A 22,531-nucleotide genomic window follows, 5' to 3' on the forward strand; every position below is an offset into this window, starting at 1 on the left:
TAGTTGGATAGAGCCAGGTCTTGGTGCTGAGATGAGGACCTCCAGGAGGCCGCACTCTGATTAATATTCCCTTGGGTCTGAGGTTCTCTGTTAGTCCAGCGGTTTGAACTCGAAGCTCTCACCACAGGAACTCGGGCCTGACCTCCCACCTCAGAACCAAACCCCACAAGCCATGTGGCATAACAAAAACAGAAAAACAAAAAACAAAATGTAACACAATAACAAAGAATAAAAATCCAAATAAAATTTAAAAGATAAAAAATTTATTAGGAGAAATAAAAATATAATTGAAACCAGGGAGCCCAAGAGACTCCCTGGTGCCTAAGTGGACAGGGAAAGCACTGGCCGCATTCCCTTCCATTCCTCCGTGTCCCACCCCCATGATCTCGCCCAGGGTATCCCCCATCCCTGCTGGACCCCTAACCGTGGGTGGGTCCCACTGGGTGTAGGAACTCCTCCCTTCCCCCAGCCACCCCTCATGGGTCCAGGTCCCAGAGGTCCGGCCTATACTTTTGCTCCCCCTTCCCTCCCTCCTACTCCCTCAGGACCCACGTGCTGGAAGGGCCCTTGGTGAGCAGAGGCTCAGGCCTGGGATCTCAGCAGCCTCCTGGGGGCCCAAGTGGGCAAGGGAAACCTGGCCAATCTCCCTTTTGATCCTCTGCCCTCCTAATGGTTCCCCAATTTTCCCTTCGGGTGTGGGATTCCTTCCCCTCTCCCAGCCGCCCCTGAGGAGTGCCAGTCCTGTTCCACCTCCACTTCTCCTCTCCCCTCACGCCCCCCATGCCCCACATCCTACCTGGTCACTGGGGGTTCCTCCCGTCCCCTTAGGTGTCCATGGCGCCCCACCAGTGCCTGGTAGGTTCCCTAGTTTTTCGGAGACACGAATTCAATGTCCTCCTAGTCCGCCATCTTGACTCCGCCCCCCAGCAGGCAGATTCTTAACTACTCTACCACCAGGGAAGCCCCTGTTTGTCTATTTAAAATTTAGTCATTCTTTTAGGTTGTGTAATACCACATTGTATTCCTTTCTATATGAATTTAACATGTATTTATTTAATAACCAGTTGTGGGCTTAGGACTATGCTGGATTCTGAAGGATATTCCTAATGTATTTGTCAGGACTTCTCTGCTTGCAAATGAAAGAAACTCAATTTGAACTGGCGTAAGTGAAAAAGAGAGATTTGTTGTCCGTTTAACTAAGGTGTGGCTGAAGTAGGGACTTGATCAGTCTCAGAACTCTGTTAGTCTTTCGTTTCTGCTTTTCTCTGAGTTTGAAACACTAGTTTAAGTAGCATGAATATTTTGGGGGATGTGGGAGCCATAGAATGACATGATAAATGTAATTTATAAAATGTCTTTCTGGTGGCATTGTTTAGAACTGGGAATGTGGAGACAGGAGACTAAGGGGTTAGAGACGTTTTAGCATGAGGGATTTGGACAACATTGCAAATATAAAGTATCTGAAGACCTTGATAACTGAATGGTTAATCATGATGAAAATGGAGAAATTAGTCAAATTAGTTACGAGGGTGGAATGATGTTTGGTTTATAAGCAAAATCCAGTTGCTCCCTTAGGAAATGAAAGCTATTACAGTATAGTCTAAAATTAATAGCATCCAATTCTAATGATGAATTAATTATTCAGGACAGAAAATTCAGTTGGGCATGCAGGACCACAGCTTACTCTGTCCTAATAAACACAGGGTGTTGAGTATTTTTTCCGTTTCTGTGTTCGGAGAGGAGGATGGTGATTCAGAATCTAGTGCAAGACAAATATACATTTCTAAACATTGTGGTAATTTTTATAAAAGATATCCCCACTGAAGTTCTCTTTCCATATTGAAGGAAGTCTTGATTCATTATCAAGCCCGAGAAGACATTTCTGTTTACTAACTTGTTATTGAAACTTTCAACAATTCAGGTACAAAATGAGAAAGAATTCTTTTTCCGGAAAGCATACGGCTCCAACAGTTGGCTGTTTTCTTAATGGAGCGGACTGTCTAACAGTGAGAAGAAGTCAGAATTCCTGTTATGTTAAATAGCTTAAGTGACTGAAACGAAACAACCAATTCTTGACAACCTGCTAGATTGACTCGCCTGTGAAAACCGACTTTTGTTGTTTTGAAATGGCATACTTCTTTCTCTTTTTCTGAGGCCCTCTACTCAATATGTGAGTTTGGTCTGTGGCCATTATCTAAGTTTTCTCTCTCCTTGATAGGTAATGGCTTCCATGAAAAGTCCTGAAAGCAATTAAGGATCATGTCCACATAATACCATCTTTCCTCTAAGGAGTTCTGATAAGTTTCAGTCTCTCCCTAATATTCTTAGATCAATAATCAGAAGGTTTATCAAACTCTCCAGGACCGTGGCCAGCACCTACAGAACCTCGGTGAGAATTACTTTAAAAATACAGGCAGTCGAGTTATGGAGATGACATTCCTTCTGCTGAGGTTATGACTCAGGGCTTCATTTCATCCTCTGTTACCCCCTCAGTGGGTCCACAGACTGCACAAGCCCATGTAGCCATCCTGAATTGCCTCAATTCAGAAAACCTCCTCTTGGATTTGACACCAAGTTGGATAACTAGCAATCTATTCTGTACTCCAGATAGCTTGGTTAATGCTCTCCAAGGACCAGACATTTCAGGCACTGTTTAGATAGTAAAAGGAGGCAGAGACAAACTAAAGCTCACAAAAGTTTATAAGGGCCACCAACATAGCAAACCTCCGAGTGGGACAGAGGAGTACACGGGGAGTCTCAGAGAGCAGGTACCTGGCTCCTTGGAGTTTGTTTCTCTGTGCCAAGGATGATCCAGGGAGTCTAATTCATATTCCACCATCTTGTTAACTATAACTGTATTCTTAGTACATGGGGAAAAACTCTCAACACTAGATGTCCTGCCCTGTGAAAGCTGTACCACTTCCCAAAGACTGCTTCAGTGAACTGGCGCTCTATTTCTCAGGAATCTCTAATATTTTTCTAGGGTCAGGATATAAATGAGGAAACAAGTTTGAGAAATGGCTTATCTAGGTGATCTTTCCCACCTGGACTGTCTCGCAGTATCAGCACAGGTTTGTAGAGTGCCCATTTGTCTCCAGATTTCATGTTCATTGTATCATTTAACCTTGACCATGATACTGTGAAGTAGGAATTTTTGTTCCTGTTTTGTAGTTGAGGAAAGAGGTTAATTAAAACAAAGGGACTTGTCCAAATCAAACAGCTAATTAAGTAATAGGACAGTTTTGACCCAAGATCTTCAGGCTGCAGTTCTGTTTTCTTAATCACACAGTCTGTTTGTTTGTTTGTTTGTTTGTTTTTATATTGGAGTACAGTTGATGTTGTATTAGTTTCAGGTGCACAGCAAGGTGATTTAGTCATACATATATATATATCTATTCTTTTTCAGATTCTTTTCCCAGATACAGAGTATTGAATAGAGTTCCCTGTGCTATTCAGTAGGTCCGTGTTATCTATTTTATATAACACAGAGCATGGCTTTGAATGTGGCATCTGACCAGAGAAGCTCTGGGCCTAGTGTAGGAACCAACACCAGTCTGCGGTGTGGAAATTGACCATGGCAAGTGTGAGCAGGACATACATTTCACTGATATGCATCCATTGCCTCTCTACCTTCTGGGGAATCCTTGTTTGGTTGCTTAGGTTTTTGTTTGTTTGTTTGTTTGTTTGTTTGTTTTGTGCATGTGATTTTTGGAGAAATGGGAAGAATTGGAGGAAACAAATATGGTTAAGTAGTTGCTATGATATGCAGGACTTCAAGAAGCTGGTGATGGGGAGACAAGTGAGTCTTATTATGCAATCATATTTACCTCTAACTTTGACACTACTTTGAGTATTCCTGGAAGATTTAAAATAATGTACTTTAGGGCTTCCCTGGTGGCGCAGTGGTTGAGAGTCCGCCTGCCGATGCAGGGGACACGGGTTCGTGCCCCGGTCCGGGAAAATCCCACATGCCGCGGAGAGGCTAGGCCCGTGAGCCATGGCCACTGAGCCTGCGCGTCTGGAGCCTGTGCTCCGCAACGGGAGAGGCCACAACAGTGAGAGGCCCGCATACCGCAAAAAAAAAAAAAAAAAAAAAAATAATGTACTTTAAAAAAAAGTTAGGGACTTGTATTTCTTTGGAATGTGATCATGTACCAAGATTGGCCAGGAGGTGGTCCAGTTATCTCTGGGTTCTAAAGTGAATAAGGAATCACTGGGGCAGTCCATCCTATCTGTCAATCCACTTCTGACTAATATTTCCTTCAAGGTTTTTTGTGCACCTTTGTTCCAGGGTCTGCTATGAGACATTAGGTAATGTGTGTGTATGTGTGTGTGTGGTGTGTGCGTGTGTGATTTCACTCAGGCTCGAATTGGCAATAGGTTCACCTTGCTCCACAATTTCTTTAGAAAAAGACATCTTAAAGGAGCTTGTGCCCTATGCTCCTGTCCCATGAGGCTCTGCCTTAGTGAAATAATACCATGAAAGTCCTTGACTTTTCTCCATAGAAGGCATCATGACAGCAGACTAAGTAAGCAATATTCATATCAAAGAAATTCCCCCAAGGTACCACCTATTTTCAGGTTTCTTACATTAGGTTGGCATCTGTTAATGTGCCCAAAAAGTTTGCCTGCACAGATTACAACTGCAGAACCGGCCAAGGATCATGTTCTGTGCAGAACAAGCTACCTGGGAACAAGGACCCAAGACAACAAGGGGAACAAGAGCCCTCAGAGGCAGGGCACAGATGGCATGGAAAAACCTTATGGTAACTGCTCCCAAGAAATTACTTGAACATCATATATGAGGCATTTGAATGTCTTCACCAAGGTTGTTAGCTGTGTATGGAGCAAAGGCTTATTTTTAAAGTTTGACGTAGTCCGAGGAATGCTTTGTTCTTAATTTAGAGCACTTGTACTGAGAGCTTCCAAGCCCTCGGCATCTGCTGCCACCCACCACATGTTTTGCAGCAGGCCAAAGTCCACTGTGGTGAAGTCCAAGAGTTCGTCAGCTCCACAGGGAGCCAGCAAAGCCTGGGAGAGAGGTTGTTTGGGGAGATTATTTAGAAAGAAAATGAGCTTTTGGAAAAGACCTCTTGGGTTTGAGAGTTTGGATTCTATTTGATTAAGTATTCACTTCTCTCCCCTTTCTCTTCTGGGTAGAGTATTCTCTGCTCTTTTGATTTTGGGGTTGGCCATGGGGTTTGCTTTAGCCCATCAAATGTTAGCAGGTAAAAGGCAGACAGAGGCCTTAACTGAACTTGTGCAGTTCACCTTGGCTCTTGCACTCTGGTGATCTGCCGGAGAGCGTCTGGATAGCTGCCTCTCCTACAAAGAGCACATCTGAATTCAGTGCACAGTCTAGTGGACCCACAGCCTAAAGTAGAGCCATCCAGCTGAGCCCAGCCCAGATTTGTGATTGTGGTATTAATGCTTGTTGTTATAAGATGTTAGGATATTTGTTACATAACATTATGATAGCAATAGCTGACTAATACATGGGGTTAATGATTTTTACGTTTTTTCTGCACCTGGGTGGACATTTATGTAAACTGACATGATAGAGTTAAAACTCCTTTTACACAAGGTATAGAAAGGGAGCTTCGAGCTGGAACTATGAGACAAGGAAAAACAGTGACTTGTGACACAGTGAGCTACGCTCTAACAAAGATGACAGCTGTCCCCAAAGTGAGGCCATGGAGAACCAGGATTAGCAGATACTGAAAGGTGGCAGCAGAATATTTAAGTTAATTTGGTCCATAAACCTGAAGAATTCATTGAAATTCTCGAGCTCATAGAGATGACCTTAAAACTGTCTAAAATGTTTTGAATTTAAGTTGAAAATTTTAACTTAGATTTTCAGATTCCTAGCGTCTCTTGAAAAAATAAATCAGAATGTCAGAAAATGGTGAGCTCACATTTCTTCCTGATAATAAATATGGGAGCTGAGATGTTCCCTCTAGTTGTGTTTTGCAGCTTGCTGAAGTCCCTGCCATGTTCTGTTATTCATTTTCAGCTGTCTTGTGTGAATTGGTTGCTTGTCTTATCCTTAAGCACCAGGAATTGGGAATTGTGACAACTACTAGCTCAACAACCGTCCCCCCAGTTTTAAGGAAATCTAGCGGTAAAGAGACACCCAAGTGCTTAGCTCAGAGGCAATGCTCAGTAGGGTAACCATATATCAATTTTGCCCAGGACAGTCCTTGTTGATGCCTATTGTCCTGGGCTAATTTATCAATTTTCATGAAAAATTCTGGAGGTCTATCTGGCAGGTAATACTGGCTTTTAGTACCTCAGGTGCACCACACATGCCTCTGATTCAGTCTGGGTTTGCTCACAGCATCCTGGTCTCTGGTAGTTCAAAATCTTATATGGTGGCTCAGGGTGTCCCAGGGTTACAAGGCAGAAGCTGTATCACCTTGTTTGCATTGGCCTTGGAAGTGATGCATCATTACTACCATCTCATTCTATTGGTCACCATGCCACCCAGATTCAGGGCAGGGGACTTAGATGTCGCCTGGTGCTGAATGACTAGGCAGTTAGTGGCAAAGTGAACACTAGAGCCAAGTCTGTTACTCCACCCAACGCATATTCTTTCATTCCAAGAAGTCCTATCTGCCTCCATTCTCCATTCTCCTTTTTAACTTTCCACCTGTATTATACTATTACATATATTATATTATTAATGTATGAGCACCTATCTATTCTAAGAGACCTAAACCATGAATGGTCTTTGGAAACTTGTACAAAATCTTGGAATTATGTGGAAAATCTGTTTTTTATGTGTGTATCTGTCAGAGCTCTCTGTTGCACACATAGTTTAAGAATTTATTAAAGGGCTTTAGATAGTTCACTGCATCCCTGAAAGAGTCTGAGAACCAGGCTTGGAAGCTACAGAGCTATGAACAACTCCAGCATTATACCATAGACTGTTCTGGGGAAGAACTACCGCCGCTGTTCTTGCACAGACTCACCGCACCTCACCAGCTGCCACGGAGCACAGTGCTAGGACCTCTACCCACTACTGTTTCTGAAAGCTCACAGTCTTTGCCTCTGTCCTAGCCAGAAAGGATCTGTGTTACACTTGCTTCTAAATGTCTTATGCATTTGTACCTGAAAGGTTGAACCTAGGCTATGTGTCTGTACCATAGTTGCAACTATAGGAAGTGAATTTCTAGCGTCTATTCTGGGGATAAGGTGGAAAAATCTTCAAGCACAAGAACAGTGTTTATAAGGTGCTGAGAAGGCAAAAACACAAAAAAGTCCATCACGTGAATGTGTACATACGTGGGCTTTTCTGAATCAAGTGTTCCTAGTTTTCATCATATCTTCAGAGAGGTTCCTAATCCTTACAAATTAAGAATCACTGTTAAATGGACTTCCCTTTTATAGACACAGATCTGTGTGTTTGTGTCCATGAATCCATTATGCTTTTCAGAATTGAAGACTGTGAAGTCCAATTTACTACATCTCTCTACCCCAATAATATAATCAATTAATAAAAGCCAGATGGATAATAAAGTGGTATTTTTGTTCCATTGTTAAATCTGTTTTGTGTCCCTCTTTGGGATGATGGTATAGTATAAAGTTCACTAAAGCCTTGATTAACAAGGATGCTTATTTTAGTAGATTTTGTTTGTTTGACTTCTTCTTTGAGAATGGAATGGCAAAATCAAAAGAAAACAAAAATCATAGGCAGCTTCCAATAAGGATTTGTTTAAAAATATACTTTCAGGGGTGGGTGGTGGTGGATAAGACTAAGAACACATTCAGCTCAAGTTCCTACAATTCCCAATACTTGATACAAGCAGATTCCTTGGGGACTTGATAAATGCTCAACTATTTTAAAAAACCAACTTTTCTCATTATTTTCTCACTATTTAGGCAAAATATAGAGTAAAGCATTTGGGGGGATTCCACACAATACATAAGATTAGAACTTAAAGGAACATCAAATCTGAGGCATAGAGAGGTTGAAGTGTTTTGTTCAAGATTAGTAAGCTTATGGCAGAGACTGAACTGGAACTGAGGAGTTCTTATCCCAATGTGGTGTCCTCTCCTCTAAAACACCTTAGGCTGTCTTGTAACAAGGATTTTGTATCAGTTAGTTATAGCTGTGTAACGAACCACCTAAAAATTTAGCTGCTGAAAACGAAACCATTTATTAATGTTTGCAAATATGCAGGTTGGCTGGGTGGTTCTGCTGCTTTGTGCCAGCTGGGCTCACTCATGGGTCCATGATCAGCAGCTTGTTGGCTAGATGGCTTAGCTAATCTTGGTTGGGCTCTATCACACACCTGGTGTGATGTAACATCCGGTGCTTCAGCTGGGAAAATGAGGTCAACTATGCTTCATAAGGTTCAATCCTCCAGTAGGCAACACAGACCTGTTCTCATGGTGATCTCAGAGTTCCAAAATGTAGAGTTCTAGTCTGGGAACTGGATTATGGGAGTCATCTCACTCTACTAGCCAAAACCCAGATTCAAGTTTGGAGACAATTCTGCCCCCTTGATGGCAGAATCTACAAAATCACATTACAAAAACATAGAGAGGCTGTAAAGAATTAATGCCATTTTTTTCAATCAATCTGCCACAATTAATTAATTCACTCAAACTTTATTGATTGTCTTCCTGTCATACTTTATTCATTGTGCCTGGCCTAGTGTTACAATAAACACTAGAGATACAATAAAGAATAAGAATCAATTTTGTGCTTATTTCTTAGTGAAAAATATCATATAACCAAAACATCTCTTTCCTTAGGTAATCTGGTGATTCAAAATCAGATTTCTTAACACTGTCTTGGAAGTCATTAGTCCTTAAATTTGATATTGCACCTTCTATAAAAAAAATCACACAAAAAATTCAGCAGTAATTTAGTATGTATAAATTAAAATTGGCCTTGGTGAGAATAATTGACTTCTCAGAAGTGCAGCCAACAGGGAAATGCCAGGCTAGATGAGTTTTTACAGATCTCAGGGAGAAACTGGAGCTCTAAATGCTAAATTTATCTTACAAGGATATCATACATACCTTTGACAACTTGAAGGTTTTTAGATTACAGGGAGAGTTTTTGCCATCTCTATCTGATATTTCCCTATCTAATTGCTATTTCAGCTGAGATGTGTAAGGCAGACTGAAGAGTGTCCCCAAGCAATGAATGAGTCACTTAAATTTTAGAATTTTTTGACTTTGATTGATTACTTTGCCAAGTATTGACAGTGATATTTTCATGTTATCCAGATGCAGGACCTGGTCTAGTCAGGATCAAAGGTGTTCTTTAGGAAAATAGTTTAAAAATTTCAAAATATACCCAATAGAAACTAAGTAACTGTTCTTCAGAGAATAACTAAAATGCTAGATAAAGTAGAAACCAAAATATTTTCTTAGAGGTAATGAAGATTTGACAAGTTAGCAAATCGTTACTGGGCCAAAATATAAGGGAAAGCTGGAATCCAGGGAAGTAAGCAGAGTACTGAAGCCAGTTTTATCCTGAGAATATTTACCTATTCAGACAAATGCGGACTTCAATTTTGATGGATTCATTGGATGAGACACATAAAAATTAAAGCCTAAGAGTCCATTCAAATCAGAGAGTCGTAACTGTACACCCTTCACCCATTAGGCTAGTGCCCCAAGGGGTTCAATGTTAGAATAAAGGAGAATCAGAAGTAATCCTAATCCTGTATTTATTATAGGGACCGCAAAATTTCTTTGATTCTTGGCTGGAGGAAAAATAGTCCCAAAGAGATTGTGTCTACAAACTAGCCTTCCAAGAATTTCCATCCCTAAAATAGACCATCACATACGTTAATGGTTCAGAAACATAAAAAAAAAAAAAAAAAAAAAAAAAAAAAAAAAAAACACAGAAAGTACTTGGGTTGGATACTCCCCTAGACACCATGTAGAAAAAAACACCAATTCTTTCTGTCAGAATATATCTCCATTTTAGGTCTCAGAGAATGTTCATAAAGGACTTTTCAAGGAAAATAAATACTATACAGTAAAAATTAATTAAGCACAGAAGAAGATAAAACATAAGCAAGAACCAGCAGAAACCAAACTGGGCAACTGACAGATATAAAACAATTTAATATACCTAAAAGAAAAAAGACAAGTAGAAATAATCTTCAGAGAACAGGCACTATGGAAAGTGACCTAACAGTTTTAAAAGAGTACCAAATAAAACATGTAGAATTTTTAAAAAGATACAATAACTGAAATAACAAACAAACAACTCAATAGATAAGATATCAGTAGTTTAGAGACAGCTGAAGAGAGTATCATGAATGGAAAGATGGGTCAGAAGAATCATGAAGTAGGATTATTAGTTGAAAATGATAGTTTTCTCAGAGGCCACTGTAAAATCAATGTTCTGAATGGACAGAGAAGAACTTGGGATGAACAGAGAGGATTGGAGAGGGCATGGACAGCTGGAATAACTAATTTAAGCCACGTGGTTCTCCAATCTCCCTTGGGTTACGTGGGGCTTCAGTAGGTAATAAATAAAGAGCATGGCCTTATAACCCCAGAATTAGAATCTAGCAAATAGTAAGATAGAATAATTCATACTACTGAACTTTTATTCCATGAAAATAGTACATTGTTTTATTGTTTTTGTTCATACATGTCGTTTCAACTTTCAGTAATAAAATTCAATAAATTTGATTCCTTAATCATAAAAACTTGCTTTCACATTATTTACATGTTGCCAAAGTCTACAGCCATTGGAATAGAAAAGGCAGAGTGTGGCATCTAGCATAGTCAGGAGAAAATTCAGGTATACCCAGGTCTGGGGCTGCCCTTTGCTTCAGGTAACTGGGGACTTAGGGAAACAACTCTTGGAGGATAAAAAGGTATTAAATGTCATTTTGATGCTGAAGACCCTCTGTCCCCGTCTGGGTGAGTGTGCATACACATGCATGTGTGTAACACTCTCATGATAAAAGAGAAGTAAACCTTTCCTTTTTAACTGTGTTGGGGGTACAGACACACAATATGATTCATTTTGAGGGAGTAGCCTTAAAGATATACTTATTTGGGCACAGTTATGACCAAGAAACCTGAGCTTCTAACCCAATTGAACCTGGGGCAGAACCAGTGCCTGGAACATAGTATGTGTCTATTGAATTGTATTCACTGAATGTATTACTGGAAAAATGTTGATATTGGACTATTTACAGTCTCTCCCAGTGTAAGAATAATTCTATTTTTGCCCTCTTCACTTATGAGTCTTTTGGGAGCTGAAATGGGCAACACTAGAGCATTCAGGAAGGCGAGAATGATTTACATTGGAAAGGCTAAAGGATTACTCAGAAGGTTAAAGAAAATAGAATAAATCCAAAGATGAAGATTGTGGGCAGAGAAAGCAAGAGCTCACACAGACTGATGTTTGAAGGAGATTTGGGGGGAAGCATTTTTTTTTTTGAAATTTAAATTGATTGATTGATTTGCCACACAGCCCAGCATGTAGGATCTTAGTTTCCTGATCAGGGATTGAACCCTGACCACGGCAGTGAAAGCACTGAGTCCTGACCACTGGACCACCAGGGAACTACCAAAGGTCCTTTATATATGACAATCACATACAGAGAAACAAGAAGAAATGGGAAAAGCAATTTTAAGAGACTTTGTAGTATGCTATGAATCAAATCCTATTTTGGTACATTTTATAGACATTTCAGAGCAAATTTATTTTCTTTTCAACTATTTTTTGGGTCTTGGACTGGTGTTACTTTGAATACTGTGCTCTCTGGAGACTGGGCTTTCTGATGATTTTAAATAAATGAAATGTACAACCCTAGGTTCTTATGAAGCAGATATTTCTTTAAAATAAAAAGAGAAAGGAAATTATGACACTTTATTGGTTCTAAGATACACTTTTACTTTTTAAAGAATTGTTAAAAATTGTTTTAAAAATTGAAGTCTAATTGATTTACAGTATTATATTGATTTCAGGTATGCAGCATAGTGATTTGGTATTTTTACAGATTATACTCCATGAAAAGTTATTACAAAGTAATGGCTATAATTCTCTGTGCTATACAATAGATCCTTGTTGCTTATTTATTTTTATGCATAGTAGTTTGTATTTCCAAGTTCCATACCCCTATCTTGCCCTTCCTAACTTTCCTCTCCCCACTGGCAACCACTAGTCTGGTTTCTATATCTTTGAGTCTGTTTCTGTTTTGCTATATATATTTGTTTGTTTTATTTTTTAGATTCCACAAATAAGTGATATCGTAGATATTTGTCTTTCTCTGTCTGACTTATTTCACTAAGTATGATATTCTCTAGGTCCATCCACATTGCTGCAAATGGCAGAATTTCATTCTTTTTACGGCTGAGTAATATGCCACATCTTCTTTATCCATTCGTCTGTTGATAGACACTTAGGTTGTTTCCATAAGTTGGCTACTGTAAATAATGATGTTATGAACATTGGGGTGCATGTGTTTTATTGAATTAGTGTTTTCTTTGTTTCTGCATATATACCCAGGAATAAGATTGCTGGATCATGTGGTAGTTCTATTTTTGTTTTTTTGAGGAACGTCCTTACTGCTTTCCATTCCCACCAAGAGCATACAAGGCTTCCCTTTTCTCCACATCCTTGCCAACATTTGTTATTTGTAGATATTTTGATGATAACCATTCTGACAGGTGTGAGGTGATATCTCATAGTTTTGATTTACATTTTTATGATGAAATGTTAATGAGTGTAATATTCTCTCTTTGTATTGATACTTTTGTCATTATATAATGCGCTTCTTTGTCTTTTGTTAGAGTCTCTCTTTTAAAGTCTATTTTGTCTGATATTGCTACCCCTGCTTTCTTGTCAATTCCATTTGCATGATATATATTTTTCCATCCCCTCACTTTCAGTCTCTTTGTGTTTTTAGCCCTGAAGTGAGTCTCCTATGGGCAGCATATAGATGAGTCTTTTTTTTTTAATTCAATAAGCCACTCTATGTCTTTTGATTGGAACATTTATTTCATTGACATTTAAAGTAATTATTGATAGGTACGTACTTATTGCCATTTTATTACTTTTTTTTCCCATTGATTTTTGTCCTTCTTCTCTGTTCATTTCTTTTTCTTTTTGTTTCCTCCCTTGTGATTTGATGATTTTCTTTAGTAGTATGCTTGGATACACTTTTACTTTTAACCTTTTTGAAATTGGGATGTGCCTTTATGTTTGATGAAGAGTCAGGGTTTATTTGGCAAGATTTTTTCCTTGTTATTGATATATTTATTATTGACACATTAAGCTTCTTGATAGCATGTTATGTAATTCACTTCAATTCTTAAAGGCTATGCGGCAAATATTTTCATGGCAATATCCCATGACACTTGTCCTTAATAAACTTCCTTCCATAAAATGTCACTGAATCCCAGTGAATTCAACCCACATTTATGAGACTTATTTTGCTGCTTGTTTTTAAAAGGAAGAGTGAAATCTGGGGAAATAAACAAATATTTGACATTTAGTTAAAAAAAAAAAAAGCAGGGCTTCCCTGGTGGCACAGTGGTTGAGAGTCTGCATGCTGATTCAGGGGACATGGGTTCGTGCCCTGGTCTGGGAAGATCCTACGTGCCGCGGAATGGCTAGTCCCATGAGTCATGCGCATCTGGAGCCTGTGTTCCGCAATGGGAGAGGCCACAACAGTGAGAGGCCCACGTACCGCAAAAAAAAAAAAAAAAAAAAAAAGCAGACAAGTGACTTTCTGACTTCACATAGAAAATAACCAGCACCGTTTTCCAAATAACCTCCAGCTCTTCAGTGGCCCAGGGAAGAATGATAACTGAGAGAGGCTTTTTAGACTAAGCTTTGGGGTAGACAGGTACAAAAGGGACTGGAGGACAAAAATCAAGAAAGGGGACCAAGATTTTAAAATAAGTATCCACCCAATTAAAGATGCACAAAGGATTTGAATAGGCGTTTCTCCAGAGAAGATATGCATATGGCCAAGTCACATAACATCATTAGTCATCACGAAAATGCAAATAAAAACTTCAGTGAAATACTCTTCATATCCACTAGGATGGCAATAATCAAAAAGGCAGAAAACAACAAGTGTTGGCAAGGATGTGGATAGATTGGAATCTACATATATTGCTGGGGATGTAAAATGGTGCACTGTAAAATGGAAAACTGTCTGACAGCTCCAAAATCTTAAACAGACTTACCATTTGAACTAGCAGTTCCACTCCTAGGTATATACCCAAGAGAACTGAAAACATATTTCCATGCAAAAACTTATACATGAGTGTTTATAGCACCATTATTTATAATAGTCAGATAGTGGAAACAAACCAAATGTCCATCAAGTGATGAATGAAGAAATACAATGTCTACACAATAGTGTATTATTCAACTATTAAAAGGAATGAAGCACTGATCCATGCTGAAAACTGAACCTTAAAATTTTTATGCTAAATGAGAGAAGCCAGACACAAAAGACCCCATATTGTATAAATCTAATCATTTAAAGTGTCCAGAATAGACAAATCCTCAGAGACAGAAGATAGATTAGTGGTTTCCAGGGACTAAGGAGAGGAAAGAGGGGAAAAGGAGGAATGGGAAGTGACTGTTGATGAGTATTGTGTTTCTTTTTGGGGAGAGGAAAATGTTCTGGAATTAAGAGTGATGATTGATGAGCAACTTTTGACTATACTAAAAACCATTGAAATGTGCACTTTAAGAAGGTGAACTTTATGTATGTGAATTATAGCTTAATAAAACTGTAATTAAAAATATATGCAGAAGGGTCAAAGAAACAAATGAACAGTGCAGAGACTCCAGGAGACAAAGAATGGCTCCTGAGTTCTCTCTTGTGGGCAGAAAGAAGCTGTTGGTATGCCTGGAATCCAAGGTGAGTCTAGCTTTCCCCACCTGTGATCCAGAATCTACTATTTGGTGATTGACCTAATTTCATCTGTCATAAGTAGTTTCGTGCTTTGGGTTGGTGCCGTAAGTAAAAGTCAAAGAACATGGCTCTGTGTGTTCTAGCCCTCCTATCAGGGTGCTGCTGACTCATGAGGTGCCTAAACAACACTGTAGCTTTGAGTTAATGACATTTATTATTCACATATCAATTGTTATTTTTTTCTACCTTAGTACTAATAGCTGGATGGGTAAACAAATTTATTCACTGCAAATGCAGTATTTATTGAGAAATTTCACTATGATGGGTTTGGGGATTCAGTAGTGAATGAGACATGACCCTTGACATTAAAGGTGTCAATGGAGGATGTATTTAAGTAAGAGGGCCAGTACGTTGCAGTTGGTATGCACTCTATATGTGAAAGAAAGTACATGGTGTTCATGGATTAATTGTATTAGTAGCCACCCTGTGTCCACATCATTTTCCCTATAACACCATAGTAGCCTTTTAATCTTGATTAGGGCAGGTCTTGTCTCTTACATTCACCAATAGAATGTGGTGGAAGTAATGGTGTATTAGTTCTGAGTTTAGACTTCAAGAGGGCTTGAACGCTTTTGCTTGTTCTCCAGATCCTGCCTTGGACATGTGAAAAACCCATGGCTAGCCTGCCAAAGAGTGGAAAAAGCACATGGAGAAGAGCCAGATCAGCACAGTTGTTCCAGTCAAGGCCCCAGACATGTAAAAGAACCCAGGCAGGATCAGCCACCAGCCAACTCCTAGCTGACTAGAGATGTACAGATGAGCCCAGATGGGATCAGCCTGTCCCAGCCCAGATCAGCATAGCCTGGCACTTATCTGTAGACTCACAATCAATGGAACATGGTTGTTTACAACACCAAGTGTTGGTGGTGTTTGTTATGCAGCAAGAAATAAGTGATATAGGATGCAATGGGAGCACAGATGATGGGGAGCTTGGGTGGATCAAAGAAGTCTTTCTAGAGGCAGTGACATTTAGTCTATAAATCTAAAGATGAAGAAGAGACAAGGAAAAGAGAGAACCTGAGTGTGTGTATAAGTGTGTTTTCAGGACTGGTTAAAGGGAAAGAGGAACAGAAAGGGTATAAGTAGTCGAGGGAACAGTATTTAAAAAGCCCAGGAGGTGAGATGGTTCATAAGGCAGGAGTGGAGAGTTATGTATGAACCAAATCATGTAAGATCTCAAACAATTATTAAGGGATTTAGACTTTATCCTGAGGACCACTGGGGTCCATTAAAGGGTTTTAATTCCATTTTTGCTCTTGTATGATCAGTCTTGCTCCAGTATGGAGAAATGGTTACATGATTTAGGACTTGAGGCATGGAAACCGTTTAGAACCTTGGTAGGTGGTGGGGGGGATGATGGCTGAACTTGGGTATTAGCAGAGAGGATAGAAAGTGAACGAAGCTGGGGGCTATTGCACAGGGTCAGAATTGACCCAGGTTGGTGAATTATTGGAAAGGGGATGATGGAGAGCCAGCTGTCAGGGATGATGCCCACCTTTTGGCTTGGGCAACTGAATTGATATTGGTTTTATTCACTGAGGAAGGAAACAAAGGATGTGGAGCAGGTTTGAGTGTAAGGAAATTCAGTTTGGTGTATACTATATGTGGCAGATTACATTTTCCAAAGACGCCCATATATTCATATACTTCAGTGTGAGCAACACTGCTCCCAAAGCGAGATGGGGTCTGTATTTGTTCCCTCCCCTTGAATCTGGGAAGGGGTTTGTGACAACACCAATGAATGGGGTCCAGCAGAAGCGATAGTATGTTATGTAGAGGTTCAGTCATAAAAATTTTGATCCAGTTTCTGCCTGGTTCTCACTTGGGAAACTCGTACTTGGAGTCCAGCCACCATATTGTGAGAAAGCCCAGGCCATGTGGAGAGGACACATGTTGTGGTCCAGCCCAGAGCCCCAGTTACTCTCTCAGTGATGTATCATCAACCACCAGACATGAAAGTAAATTAGTCTTTGGAAAATTCCAGCTCCCAGCCTTCTAATCTTCCAGCCAAAGCCCCAGATATCATGGCGTAGAGACACGGCATCTATGCTCTGCCCTGTCTGAATTCTTGACCCACAAAAACTTTGAGAGATTAAGAAATAATTCTTATTGCTTTAATCCACTAGGCTTTGGAGTAATGTGTAGCATAGCCATAACTAACTAACATATTGCATTTGGAGACATCCTCATAACTCAAATGTATATTTCTTTTTCAAAAATCAGTGTGGCCAACTCTTTTTTTATCTGTTGTATAAAGAAACTTGCATCAAATACTCTGTCAGTTCTTGTCACATCCACTATTTGTCAAAAAAACTTTTGACAATTTTGCCTTTCTTAGCTTTGGTCAAGGAAGGAGGGAGAAAGGGAGGATCCTGAATATGGGAGCAATGGGCAAGTTTAACGCCATTCCCGGAAGGAGGTGGTGGACTGATGACAACTGTGCCCTCCGACCCAAGCATTGCAGCCTCCTGATTTCCTGCACAGGCACTGATGTGCCCCATCAGGGTGGGCATTACTTGGCTAAAAATTGGCATCAGTGCTGCTCTCACCTTCCTTCCCATCAGAAGAAGTTTGGCCCCAACAACACGAAATAACAGCTGGGTTGTGTTAAGAAATTTTTATTGTTTCCTTTGGATTTGTGATGAAAGCACATAAAATTACAAGTGGAAGAAACATCATGCCACAAAATTGCATAGAATTATTACAAAAATGTGAATTATGCATTTTAAATAACTTGAGATAGAAGAACCAAAATATGTACATTTTAAGAGCTTCAAATACTTTGTCCTATCTTTTTTTCTTCTGAAAAGGCAAAAGTCACAATGTCCAATCCATCACAAACAATATTTATACAGTGCACAAGCACAACATTAAATTCAAAGTAATGCAAGCAATGGCCCTTTCTTTCAAAATTATTTAATGACAGCTTATCTATCATAGGAGTATTAATTATTATATGGTGATATTGAAATGGTAAAATGAACTGTTAAGAAACAAAAACACATGGCATGTCATTAGAACTCTGAAAATTCTCAGTACATGGCCAAAACCACGCTATTCTCAGTAGTGTAAGGGTATCATAGGGCATAGTCTAATTTAATACACAGCTCTACTCTCTATTATAGGGAAAACCACAGTACAGAGTTTCACGCATTCAACAAAGAACAAGGCAAATACAGAAAGGCACAAAACTGCACATCATATAGACCCTTTTTTCTTTATCTTAGTCTATTTCAAGTAATATTAATATTATTAAATGATAGTATCACTGTAGTAACTTCAATGATGCAAGATGGACAGTGTTACACGCTACCCCCACAACTTCAAAAAGTGTCATTTTACAGATATAAAAATGTGATTACAGGAAATGGCCAAATACAAACATATTGCAAAATGACTAGAGTTGCTAAGGTAATGAAATCCAACTACCAAAACAGTTTTGTGTAAGTCAAGGTTATTCAACTTTAGTCTATCTCTGGACTAAAATGTGATACAATGTTCTGTAATAATTACCATTGCATTTGGTTATTAATGCTATTATTAGTTCATTCTTCTGCAATTTTAGCCAGTCTGTAATTTTGTTTATAAAAATGCAGCATTCTATTTTGACCATTCTTGCTTCCTTATGATTAATGCCTTTCTTTCAAGGTGCAAAAGTAGAATGATTTACAAAAGAGTTCTCATTCAGTGGAAGTTAAGTTTTATTAAGTGTCTAATTAACACCATAAATCCTTTAGATCAAAATATAATCATCTCCAAAGGGGATGGGATTTTTTTCCCTAGATGTGTTTTTTAATCAAACACTCCTTCCTAATGTTTGAACTAAGCCCTCATTTTGATTAAAACTTAATTGTGATCCTTAATTATTGCTTAAAGTTAAATAGAATAATTTCCATAAAAATATTAAATTCTTAAAACACAATTTTCAGGACACAACTAGTTTTTGTGTTTTAAAATGTTTTGCTAAGCTACAATCAGACAGCTTTAAAGTAAAATAAAACTGCACATCTTGCTTCAGGGCTTTAACTTCAATGTTCTTTGTGTTAATCTCTAAGTTATATTTTCCTCTATATAATTATTCTCTCTCACTTAAGACCTTTCAATAATGTTTTAAATCAGTTTTACCATAATATAATTTGTTTCTCCTACGCCACTTAACATAGGAACTTAACAAAAAGACAGTTATTAAATGTACATAGTAAATATATAATGAAAGATTTTTTTATGTGAGAAATAACTTGAAATCCATCAGATTTTAAAATTATGGAAGATACTAATACAGTTCCATACTGCTGTCCTATACATTTTTATATATTCTGACCATTAAAACAAGCTTAAAATACTTAAAATCCAGTTTTTGATCTTACAAAATATACATCAAAGTCATATTCTAAGTTCTCAATCTACCTCAACTTACATCAAAGCCTCCATCAATTGTTTCTTAGAATTTTCATGTAATTTAATATCCACATAATGTAGATATTTGACCATTTTCTTCTCTATCGTTGAATTTGGTTTTACGTCTTGTGGAAGAGATCTAGGTTATTGCCAATTAAGAAACTCATATCCACACTCATATGAATGTGTATGTGTATGTGTATGTGGTGTATATGTATGTACTTATATGGCTGAGTGCATACATATATGCATGGAGATAACATATACCATTTATATGTGGGTCTGTGTAGTCTCTAGATAAATATTTAATCTTTATCTCTATATTAAAAATAAATGAACCATAAAGAAACTCAGACAGCAAAATAACTGCTGGAACCTATTCACTCTGATTGAATCTCTGCTCATCATACATCAGCTCAACTATTTTTATTCAATTAAAAAGATCTTTGTAGTTCTTTAATGATTTTAAGCCAATGACCAACGAATACCCAGACTTTGAGTGCAAATAGTCGACTCAGATAGCACACTGCCTGGAAGTGTGTGGCCAACTTGCTCACGCAGCCAAATGTACAAGCCATGTCGCCAAGTCTGGGGATGGCTTCACTGGACAAGGACACAATCAAGGAAGAAAACCAGCTTATTTGATCACTATGGTATCCAATATAGCCATGTCAGCAACAAATACACTGATGCCTCTATGATAAATAAATTAGCAAATTGCAAGCCGCCAGTGCTTGCAAAGCAAAGGATGAAACAATTTAATATGCATGTTAACTCAAAGATATGGTAGTTGAGGGGCAGTTAGGAAAAAAAAATGTTCAAAGTTGGCTGTTCAATAGTGTTAAATAGTGCTATGCATTTCTCAACTATTTCTATTACTTTGACATACTGTACACCAGAGCTTCAACTAAAAACATGAGCTTGCTTTTCTTCAAAGAAGACACTGTCCTTCATTAAATATTCCATGGAGCCTGGAAGTTGCCTGCTTTGAATTTATTACTGGAAAGAAAACCAAAATCCCACCACATACATGCACCCTTCACTAGTAGACCTGCAGTAGTTTCCACATAACACATGGAGCCTGGGTATGGGGAAGCTGCATGGATCCTTCTGGAACTCTCCCTCCAGTGTGGATTTTAATCTAAGGGATGCTTCTCAGGAAGATGCTCCTGGGCAGTGATCTTTGTAAGAAGAGAGAGTCCGATGGAGCTGGAGTGGCCATGCGTGTTCTGAAGGCCAGGAAGAAACAATCACAGAGGAGTATCAAATTCTTTTCCTGGGTTTTCTCCTTCCAGCTTCTCACTGGAAGGAGGCTTGTGGTTCAGTTTTCCAGGGTCTGAGGTCAGCAGGGGAGGCGCAGAGCTGTGATTGCTGTCTTCACTGATCTTCCCTTTCATGGCTTCCTGCACGAATTCCAAAATCTCCAGGGGCAGCCTTTTGAACTTGTCTTGGTACTCCTGCTCTAGCTCCACCTGCAGCTGGGAGACAGCAAGAAAGAGTATGATTTTATGTCATTTAGGTTTCTATAACCACCCATGTAGAAACTCCTTGAAAGAGATGTACAAAGAGGGGAGGGATCAATTAGTTTTAATATCATGATGTAAAACTAAGATTCGTTGGACATGTCATTTGTCCACAGCTAAAAGTCAAGTTCAGGTTATGTGTGGCATAATAAAGCTAAAGACCTGATGGTAATATAAATAAATACACACACACACACACATGCAGTGGTGGGTCTGTTGAAAAAGTTTATAGAAGTAATATGCAGTGATGTGAAGTTCTTAAGCGTAGAGACTGGCAACTACCAATAGCTGGAGGTGTCAAGGTCAGCCATGAATCAGGCTGGGAGAGCCACAAAGTCAATTGGAGTGGACAGACAGTCAAGGCGTGGGCTTTATGAAGTGCAGCCTCACCCAGAAGCTGTTTCTAACCAGGAGCTAAATGCATTTTACAAACTGAGCATACTCATATAGCTAACCTGAACTTCTATCTTTATGAAGTGCAGCCTCACCCAGAGGATTTTAATGCCATCACCTGTTTATTCTGATTCCTTTTGTTCTTTCTAATTTTTATTTGCGTAATAAACTGTTTTACCTACCTTTTAAACTGCCTTCAAATTTATCTGTCTAATGCTCTGGAGAATTTTCAGACGTTTGAAAGTCACAGAACCCTTTCTTCAAATGCAGACTTATGCTGGCCTCAGCCATAAAACAAGTCAAAGCTGGGCATCTGGTAGAAGTGGGGTGAGGGGCGGTGGGTGCTGCCTGCTAGGACGCTCTGCCGCTCAGAGCCCAGATGAAACCCAGGATTTTGAATAAAATTCTCTTTGTTTATTGAATGAGAAGCAGGGAGCTTAATCTTAGAAATGGCGTGAGAGACTAAATGCTTTTCCTAAACGCCCAAGAGCTTGCATTTCTCAGCAGCTCCCGGGTGATGCCGATGTGGCTGGTCTACTTTGGACACATTGATGATCTTCCTGTCTTGGTTCTACTCTGAGCTCCCAATCCTACTTTTGGTCTCAATCCTGGCTGTATGTCCTCTATCTGCAGCTTCAGTGCAGTCTGACCCCTAACCACCGGGGATGAAGAGAGTCCTCAAGTCATCTGCCCTGCAGTGTCCTGACCCCCCTTTCTTCAGTGCCAGCAGCTTGAGAATATCCCCTTTAGTTCAATTCCTTTTTGTTCTCACTTCTATGTCAGAGAAGTTTTGCCAAAATTAGTACAGATCAGTAATCCCTTATTATTATGTATTAAGTACTATGTATTAACTTTGCCAAACTTAATAGAGATCCGTAACCCCTTATCTGCAATTCTAAGATCCCCAAAATTCTGAAATTGAGAAGTTTTTTATAAATTTGTAACAAAATCATTGACTTTGATATAATGCTATTTATAATCCTTATTTAATCCCACTTCTTGTGAATGTCCATACATGGTACTGTAGACATATTAATTTGTTTGATTATGAGGGTGACCTGGGCGCCCTTGGGATAGAATGCTTATGGTATATGCATCATATTCCTTTTCTAAAATCAGAAAAATTATGAATTTTGGAAAACAAGAGGTCCCAAGAGTCTCGAATAATGGATTGTGGATCTATTTGAATGAGCTTTTATTTTTTCCACATCAAAAAGTGCCTGATAAAAATGGCTTGGCCTGAGTATTGAAAGTCCCTTATTCTCCCCAAATATCAAATATTGGGTATTTATG

General features: G+C 39.0%; 1 protein-coding gene across 1 annotated transcript in view; it reads right to left on the minus strand.

The window, feature by feature from the left end:
- Positions 1-20,572: 20,572 nt before the first annotated feature.
- Positions 20,573-22,531, minus strand: part of PLCB1 (phospholipase C beta 1) — a gene marked incomplete at both ends in the record, with an annotated part of 691,313 nt that continues 689,354 nt past the window's right edge. Inside the window, one exon of the mRNA XM_079720111.1 lies at positions 20,573-20,800. Coding sequence (XP_079576237.1) covers positions 20,573-20,800 — 228 coding nt within the window. The remainder of the gene's footprint in view (positions 20,801-22,531) is intronic.

This window comes from Hyperoodon ampullatus (assembly GCF_949752795.1).
Source record: "Hyperoodon ampullatus genome assembly, chromosome: 14".
Classification (NCBI taxonomy): Eukaryota; Metazoa; Chordata; class Mammalia; order Artiodactyla; family Ziphiidae; genus Hyperoodon; species Hyperoodon ampullatus.